The 8,742-nt window shown below is 32.1% G+C and overlaps 4 protein-coding genes across 5 annotated transcripts in view; 1 reads left to right on the forward strand and 3 right to left on the reverse strand.

Moving 5' to 3' along the window:
- The first annotated feature begins 13 nt into the window (after window positions 1–13).
- Window positions 14–863, forward strand: LOC108737827 (60S ribosomal protein L19-like). Its single transcript, XM_018470938.2, has one exon. It carries the CDS (start codon window positions 234–236, stop codon window positions 801–803), a length of 570 nt encoding a protein of 189 aa, XP_018326440.1. The 5' UTR covers window positions 14–233; the 3' UTR covers window positions 804–863.
- LOC112906469 (adenylosuccinate lyase-like) lies at window positions 796–2,702 on the reverse strand. The gene has a single exon (XM_025980651.1). It carries the CDS (start codon window positions 2,329–2,331, stop codon window positions 859–861), a length of 1,473 nt encoding a protein of 490 aa, XP_025836436.1. The 5' UTR covers window positions 2,332–2,702; the 3' UTR covers window positions 796–858.
- Window positions 2,703–3,949: 1,247 nt separating this feature from the next.
- LOC108737826 (glyceraldehyde-3-phosphate dehydrogenase) lies at window positions 3,950–6,192 on the reverse strand. The gene is made up of 5 exons (XM_018470937.2): window positions 6,085–6,192; window positions 5,264–5,510; window positions 5,023–5,208; window positions 4,655–4,957; window positions 3,950–4,532 (listed from the first exon to the last, which is right to left on the reverse strand). Exons 2-5 carry the CDS (start codon window positions 5,501–5,503, stop codon window positions 4,263–4,265), a joined length of 999 nt encoding a protein of 332 aa, XP_018326439.1. The 5' UTR covers window positions 5,504–5,510; window positions 6,085–6,192; the 3' UTR covers window positions 3,950–4,262.
- Window positions 6,193–6,774: 582 nt separating this feature from the next.
- Window positions 6,775–8,742, reverse strand: part of LOC108737830 (stimulator of interferon genes protein) — an 11,228-nt gene continuing 9,260 nt past the window's right edge. The window contains exons 4-8 of one of the 2 annotated variants that reach the window (XM_025980639.1): window positions 8,620–8,708; window positions 7,808–8,083; window positions 7,555–7,723; window positions 7,387–7,500; window positions 6,775–7,328 (exon numbers count right to left, since the gene is read on the reverse strand). In XM_025980639.1, the coding sequence (XP_025836424.1) occupies window positions 7,234–7,328; window positions 7,387–7,500; window positions 7,555–7,723; window positions 7,808–8,083; window positions 8,620–8,708 (743 nt within the window). In that variant the 3' untranslated portion in view covers window positions 6,775–7,233. Of the gene's footprint in view, window positions 7,329–7,386; window positions 7,501–7,554; window positions 7,724–7,807; window positions 8,084–8,619; window positions 8,736–8,742 lie in introns of those variants that run through there. The other variant, XM_025980640.1, reaches the window with a different exon arrangement.

Genomic DNA, 8,742 nt, shown 5'->3' on the forward strand with positions numbered 1-8,742 from the left:
TATATATTTAATTAATTAAAAAGGTAAAACTTCCTAAACGAAAATTAGGCAATGTTTTAAAGTCAGTATTCCATTTTATATAAAAATGTAATTCTATAAAATTGTTCAGTATTTTGACTCACAAGGGGGGGAAATTTAAATTATTTCATGGATTACTTTTATTTTTCAACCTCTCGTTAGAATGCGATGTTCAAGTATTTAATTTGTTATTAAATACAATTGTCTGTAAAAATATGACTACCTTAAGACTTGTTAAACGTCTCGCGGCTTCTTTAAAGGGTTGCGGACAGAAAAAGATATGGATAGATCCAAACGAAATAGTTACTGTACAGGGGGCAAACTCTCGTGCAAGTATTCGTCGTCTTTTAAAAGATGGTCTTATTATTCAAAAACCTGTTTCGATTCATTCTCATTATCGTGCCAACAAGAAAAACAAAGCGAAACTGAAGGGCCGTTATAGAGGGCTTGGAAAGCGTAAGGGTACAGCGGAGGCACGCAATCCTAAAAAGATACTTTGGATGACCAGAATGAAAGTTTTGCGACGTCTTCTGAAAAAGTATCGTGACAGAAAAAAAATTGATCGTCATTTCTACAGCCGACTTTACAATAAGGTGAAAGGAAATACTTTTAAGAATCGGCGTGTTTTAATGGAATACATTTTTAAAAAGAAAGCTGACTTTGCAAGAGAAAAGATGCTTTACGATCAATCAGAAGCACACAGGCGAAGATTTCGTGAAGCAAAGAAACGAAGACAAGAAAGAATCATCTCGAAAAAGGCCGAAGTAAAACGCGAAAAAGAATAAACAACATTGTGTAAGTTTAATGATATTTATAAGTTAATTAATAAAAACAACTTAATTAAATCTTTAGTTGAACGTGCTTATTTTGAGATTGTAATTCTTTTGTGTAAGTGAGCAAAACAGGCTCAACTTCTTCTTCTAAAAACTCAGTAACCTGTTCTGCTGCTCTACCAGTAAATGTTCGTGCGTCTAATAATGAATCTAATTCACCTAAAATTGGGGCAAAGTATGCATCATTTTTCACTCTTGCAATTAAATCGTTATCGAAACCGTGCTGCTTAACTTGGGCTGCAGCTTCTTGCGACAAGACTCTAATTTTCTCGTGGCAAACTTGCCTGTCTCCTCCCTTTTTCACCATTGCCATTATAATATTTTCTGATGCCATAAAAGGTAATTCTTGTTTAATGTGGCGCTCAATAACTTTTGGATAAACCACGAGACCTTGGGAAATGTTCAAAAGAGTCAAAAGTACGGCATCGGCACTCAAAAAGGCTTCTGCAAGTGTAATTCTTCTATTAGCCGAGTCATCCAAGGTTCTTTCCAACCACTGGACTGCATGAGTTTGAGCTGCGTTGGAGAATAATGCTATCATATGACGAGCCAGAGCACAACAGCGCTCTGAACGCATGGGATTTCTTTTGTAGGGCATTGCAGAGCTACCAATTTGACTCTTTTCGAAAGGTTCCTCCAATTCTTTTCGGTTTGCTAGTAGTCTTAAATCGCTGCATAGTTTGTGTACTGTAGCTCCCAAACTACTAATTGCTGCAACAACTTCTAAATCAACTTTTCTTGAATATGTCTGACCAGTTACAAGATAAGTTTGATCAAAGCCTGATAGATGTGCAACACGTTTATCTAAAGCTTTGACCTTTTGGCTGTCCCCATTGAACAACTGCATGAAGGATGCTTGGGTTCCTGTTGTTCCCTTTGTTCCTCTAAAACGTAGATTGCTTCTTACATCTCGTAAAGCTCTTTCATCCATTATCAGGTCTTGAATCCAAAGAGTGGCACGTTTACCTACAGTTGTTAATTGAGCAGGTTGCAAATGAGTAAATCCTAATGTTGGTAAATCCTTATATTGGTCAGCAAAATTGGCAAAGTTTCTGATAACTGCGGCAAGACGAGGTAAAAGTATATTCAATCCATTTTTTATTATAATTAAGTCTGTGTTGTCTCCAACAAAACATGACGTAGCTCCAAGATGAATGATGGGTGCTGCTAGTGGACACTGCTGGGCGAAAACGTGCACATGGGCCATGACATCGTGTCTGGTTAAAGCTTCTTCTTTGGCTGCTGCATCAAAATCAATTTTATGAATGTTTGCTTCCATTTGACTTATTTGATCGTCAGTGATTTGCAGCCCTAATTCCTTTTCAGCTTTTGCTAAATTTACCCATAACTGTCTCCAGGTGGAAAACTTCTTTTGATCGCTAAAGTTGAATTGCATTTCCTGACTTGCATATCGTGTACTCAAGGGAGATCTGTAGTTGTTAAATTCACTGTTTGTGGAGTATTCTTTTAACTGGGACATTATTGAGACTTCTGGAGGGACAAGCGCGATTACACTATCACTTATTGACTACCACAAAGAAACACCACTAATACTGTTTACCGAGTTATATATACCATGTTATGATGTTACACAATATTTTCCTTGTTTATTCACTGCACCTAACCTTAAATTTCGTCATGATATAAAATATCTCAGATAACGATAACTTTTGAACCGTAACTTTTAACCTGTTATGAAATTTTATTTATTAGTACCAAGAGAATTTCAAAAATACCCCCAGTGGTGTAAACAAATACAAAAGATCATGATGTGCCACCACTGACCACCCAATGAAAGGGGTTTCTTGTCACGTGATCTGTACTTGTTAAGGTGTTATGAGGGAATCCCCTCCACAACTTCCTTTCAGAGATCTTAAGTGTTAAGCCCTTTGAGAAAACTACTTACTTATAAGAGAAAATATGTAGGCAGATCAAAATTTTTGCAGTTTCACTTGCATATACCGAGGAATGTTAAAAATGCGTTCAGCAGTGTAAACGAATGATTATTTTTACTAAATTAATTTTTAAAGAAATTGTTCTCGATATATTAGGTTTTGTATAGGTACATGTTTTTGTTTGTATCAATATTTCAATTTTGTAATAAAAAAAATTTCAACTTAGACATACTATTTTGAACAATAAGGGATTTTCATCACAACAGTTCCTGTTTTTGCCAGTGAAAATATCAAAGAAAATTTGCAGTATGAATGAGAAATTATTAAATTAGTTTACCATAATTCATAAAAAATAATTACCTACTTATAATATGTGATAATCAATTTCTTAATTCATTCATTACCCCCTTGATTCTTTAGGAATTTTATAATGCATATTCTGTTTAATAACCACCTTTCTCATTTGAAAATAAATTAGTTATATTTTTCAAATAAGTATGTTTGGTATTTTGTTGGCTCACATGTTATTGCGAAAAGTAGCAATTTTTAATTGCTCAATTGTAGTTTTTAAGTCATATCAGTTCAAATGTGTAATATGTATCTGCAATTATATTTTTTCAAACTCAAAGAGGTAAAATAATGTACTGTACAGTTTGAGTAACTGTTACGCTTGCCTTCAATTTACACTTAGTATTCAGTGGTGATTGGTGAAATTAAGAAAACATGTGTAAGTTCTACTATCTACAAAAAAAAACTACGAATTAAATGGTTTAAAAAAATACCTTTCAAAGTGTTGTACTAAAGTGAAGTTTGTCCAGATCTTTCTTAAATTTGTCTGAATTTTCTAGTAGCGGTTTTTTTCTACATTACAGATCTTCAGTTTATTTTATTCTTAAACTTACTTCGGTCATTCAGGGTTCCTTGTAATGGAAAAAAGGAGGATGTTTCAGTTAAAAGCAATATGGGTAATAGGTAAAAGAAATAATTATTATGGATGAAACGCAAAAGTAATTGTTATACGAGTCACTGGTCTTTTTATTATCTTTACACAAAAAAAGTAATTTATGATTTCCTATAAACTTCTAAACAATAAACTTTAAACGGCAAACAAAAAAAAAACTTGATAAAATAAATTGGATAGTGCGAGTATACCAATTGTAAACGTGAGAAAAATGACGACTATATGATGCAAAAGTCGATAAATATGTTTACATATTTATTAGTATTCATATTATAATAAGTAGATGAGACAACAAGTAATTTGGAGGTAATAATGTTAACGAGCACATAGAATTTTTGGTGATAGTAAGCAAACAGGTAGAGCGTACCAAATACAAATTCTAAAAAGGTAATGCGCTCTCTACTCCCTCTATACTTTCACTTTAAACTTAAATAGTACCAAATCGCAAAAGAAAGAAATTGTATTACTCTTACATTATTCGAAATGATGTTTATCATGTTGTTGATGTACACTGCCACTGTTGCTGCTGCAATTTTTTGGTGGTGGTTCTATTATTTAATCCTTGGTTTGGATGTACTTGATGAGATCGACAACCCTATTGGAGTATCCATACTCATTATCATACCATGAAATCAACTTGACAAAAGTATCGCTTAGGGGAATACCCGCAGCAGCGTCAAAAATTGACGAGTGTGTGTCACCGATAAAATCGCTTGATACAACTTCCTCTTCGGTGTAGCCCAAGATTCCTTTAAGAGGACCATTAGCTGCTTCCTTGACGGCTGCTTTAATTTCTTCATATTTGGCTGGTTTTGCAAGACGTACCTGAATAACAATGACACCAGTGTCAAAAAAATGAAAAGTATAGATGACGCATAAAAGTATAAACTATGAACACGGGAATATAACAAAATTGTATTATTAAAAGACATCTGTAAATTACTTACAGTTAAGTCAACCACTGAAACATTTGGTACTGGTACACGGAAGGCCATACCAGTCAATTTGCCGTTTAGGTCTGGAATGACTTTACCTACAGCTTTGGCAGCTCCAGTGGATGCTGGAATGATATTTTGTTGGGCTCCACGTCCGTCACGCCATAATTTACCAGAAGGACCATCAACAGTCTTCTGGGTAGCAGTGGTTGCATGTACTGTGGTCATAAGACCCTCAACGATACCAAACTTATCGTGGATAACTTTAGCAAGAGGAGCCAAACAGTTAGTGGTACATGAAGCATTAGAAATGACCTGCATTGAAACAAAAATAAAAAATTAATTAAAAGTATATAAAAAAGTAACATTTTTTAACTTACTTGCATGCTTGGATTATACACTTCCAAATTAACACCACATACGAACATGGGTGCATCAGCAGATGGGGCAGAAATTATGACCTTTTTAGCCCCTCCAGCAAGATGAGCAGATGCCTTTTCGGTTGTTGTAAATACACCAGTTGATTCTACAACGTATTCAGCTCCAGCTTTTCCCCATGGAATGGCCTATAAAATAATTAGTGTAATATTGGAAATTATTTCAAAAACAATAAAGAAAAACCTTGGGGTCACGCTCTGTAAAGACTTGAATGACCTTTCCATCTACAACAAGGTTTCCATTTTCTGCTTTAACTTCGCCCTTGTAACGACCGTGGGTGGAGTCATATTTAAAAAGATAGACCATGTAGTCAACGTTTAAGAAAGGATCATTTACAGCCACAACTTGTGCTCCCTTTTCTAGGGCAGCGCGAAGGACTAAGCGTCCAATACGACCAAAACCATTGATTCCAATCTTAGACATATTTAGGCTAAAAAAAGGACGTTAAGAAACTTTCAGAATACTATTCTGTGACGTTAAAATAAATTGGTATGATGAAAAGTTTTGATTAGTAATAATTACCATGTACTTATAAGAAACAAGTGAACATATAGGTGTATAAAATGAAATAATGTTTTACAGAATATAATGACCGGGATGTGTTTAAAAAAATTGATACGGATTGAGAGCATAAGATTTAGAGGATGAGCCCAGAACGATTTTAGTAGTTGGATAATATTAAAAACAAGGTCAAAGAGGTCGACCGGCATTTTGACAATTACGAAATCAGAGGCACGCTTCAACAAGATTAAACATATTTTTGATTTTTATGTATATAATAAATTAGTTAACTATCATTACATTACAATAAATCCCGGTACTTTGTCCTCTATAAGAAATTAGTTGTAACAGATAATATAAATAAACTACTAGAAAAGTCGAACAAATTAAGTTATATAAAAAAAAGTTAATCGTGAAAACCAAATTTTAAATGTACTCAATAAGCCAAAATCTCGACAAGATCAATGCATTCTTTAAAGATGACAGTAAATGCAAACACTTACCTCCGGATAATTTAACTCAGACGGACAATTCTCACACAACCACAGCGGTTTTATAATGAATGTCGCATGAAGGACAAATCCAAGGAGTGAACGCCAACAAATCAGAAATCACATGACTCCATTCCTTTTCCACGCAAGCGTACTCCAAAAAACTTGAAATTTCAAATTTTTGGGGCCAAAAAGAGTGGGATATCTTTAATTTTCCCTTTCAGTGTATGATTTGCAATAATTCTTTTAGTTGCTTTTTAATTAATAACAATATTCTTTTTATTTTATGAGTATTGCACACGACTAGTGTTATTTAGTAATATTTTGCAATAATAATTGCGTGCATCGAAGCACGTAACTAAATATTGCAATTAGAATCACACATTTCTATGAAGTTATAATTATAAATCCACCCATCCAGCTATAAATCGATTCTCCCCTAAGGAATTGTACACTTCAATTTATTAAATTCATCATCAAATCGATTGATTTTAATTAAATCTTCTAGAACAAAACACTTAAAAATATTAGGATTGTTTTGAATTGTAAGAGTATATTCAGAATAAAGACTCCTGAGGCAGTTACAAAGAAACTAATAAATGAAAAAAAAAATTAATATGTTTTTCCTACAAAATTCAATAATATGATTAACTTTTATGTATTATACTATTACTATTAAAAATGAATAGAAAAAAACAAAAATAACTCCAAAATTGTCATTTATTAAGTTAAAAATTAACAAAAACAACTTTATAAGAACTCAGGAACTGCATAAGTCTTTGGAAAAAACACTAGAGATAAAGAAAAAGATCAAACACTTTAATATTATATATGGGTAAAAAATAAGTCGTAATTTCTTTCTAAATCAATTGAATTGATGTAGAATGACTAAACAAGTAAAAACTTTTAATATTCACTTTTCCCCTAAGGCAGTAAATTAATTCTAAAAACGTCAAGAAATACACAGAAGAAACTTTGTAACATAATGAAATGAAAATAAAATATTAAAATCTGTTTTGATTGATTTGGAAAAAATATGATTGTATCTACATTTACAAAAAAAAATTGGGATAGCATTTAGCTTACTAACTAAAATTCAGTACAATCAAGTATTTACAGTGAAAAATATCACATCTTGCATAAAGCCTTTCATTACAATGATTAGTCTTTTTTCTTTTTAAGGGTACCTCTTATTTCTTTAATCCTTTTTAGTATTAAATTTCCAACATTCTTATAGGAACCATCAGGATTTTTGTCTGATAAATTTAAAAGGATTAATAAAAAAGTAAAACAAAAATATGAACAAAAAGATACCATTATAATATATTACTTCACACAAACCATCGCACTGCGGATTTTCCTTTAGAATAGCTTTTAGTGTTAGGTAAAAATTCAGAACAATATCATTTTTGTATTTCTCATAAATCTCTGCAAAAGATGCCATTTTGATAAATACTTAAAAACAATAAACACAAGACATACTTGAATACTTTGAATTATGCGATATTACTTCTTTAAACGTTCTTAAAGGGGTAGCATATTCCACAGATACATAAACTCTTTCCCTATTCGGTTTTTTAATTTTATATACTGAATTCTTATAAATTCTTTTTTTAACTCCGGCAACATCTCTCTCAAGCTCATCTAAGGGCTACAGTTGAAGAAAATTTAAGTATTTACTGAACGTACTATTAGAAACCTCTATGCTTTTGACCAACTCTAAAGTCAATCTTACCTTTGATTCTTCAATATTTGGAAAGGATGGACATTGAAGAGATGGAAAACATTCGCAGGACATTGGTAGCAATATAAACAATTTTCTTACGTCAAAAGTAACTTTATGTTGAGCTTGATAAAGTTCTATAAATTCTAAAAAGCTTCTACTTGATCCACCGGTGTTTGGAAGCATGATTTTTAAATATCCGTGAAAAAAACTAGTTGCCATTCCTGATCCATAATCCAGTCCGTGGAAATCACTTAATTTAATCGACGTTGATATAGGACATTCGTCCTAAAAAGAAATACATTCGTATATAGCCATAACAATACAACACTATTTACGTTTTTAAAGGTTTCATTACGTTTAATTTTTTGGTTTTCTATTTCTTCTTTTAATTGTTCATTTTGTTTACAAACTGCATTGTATTTGTTTAGAAGTTCACTATAATTTTTTCTTAATTGAATTAATTTATTTATTATTTCGAAAAGAATTGTATCACTTCCGTTATCGACATTAGTGTCTAAATTGAGACATAAATTAAAATCATTACATCGTTCTGTACTTTCCCTAGCTTGGTTTGCCATATTTATTTTTATCTATGACTGAAACTTAAGGAATCAAACATTTATCATTTTTACACGTTGCCAAATGTCCTTATTAATCATCACAGCATACAAATCAACTTTGAAATAAAAATGATATTTATACATTATTTCAATAACAACGGTTACAACTGCTGTTTGAATACATACACCATTTTCCAGCTATGTATGATATTACCAGAATATTTACGTTATATATTAGTTATTATTAATTAAAATGCTTACCAGTTTCAAAAATTCTAGGAGACATAACCAGCAGAGGTTCATTGGTGAGTGAAAGCTCAAATTTGATAAAATAAATGTCATCCAATTATCTTCGACATAACAATTTAATAAAACAAGATAGGA

This window comes from Agrilus planipennis, unplaced genomic scaffold (genome assembly GCF_000699045.2).
Source record: "Agrilus planipennis isolate EAB-ADULT unplaced genomic scaffold, Apla_2.0 scaffold3, whole genome shotgun sequence".
Classification (NCBI taxonomy): Eukaryota; Metazoa; Arthropoda; class Insecta; order Coleoptera; family Buprestidae; genus Agrilus; species Agrilus planipennis.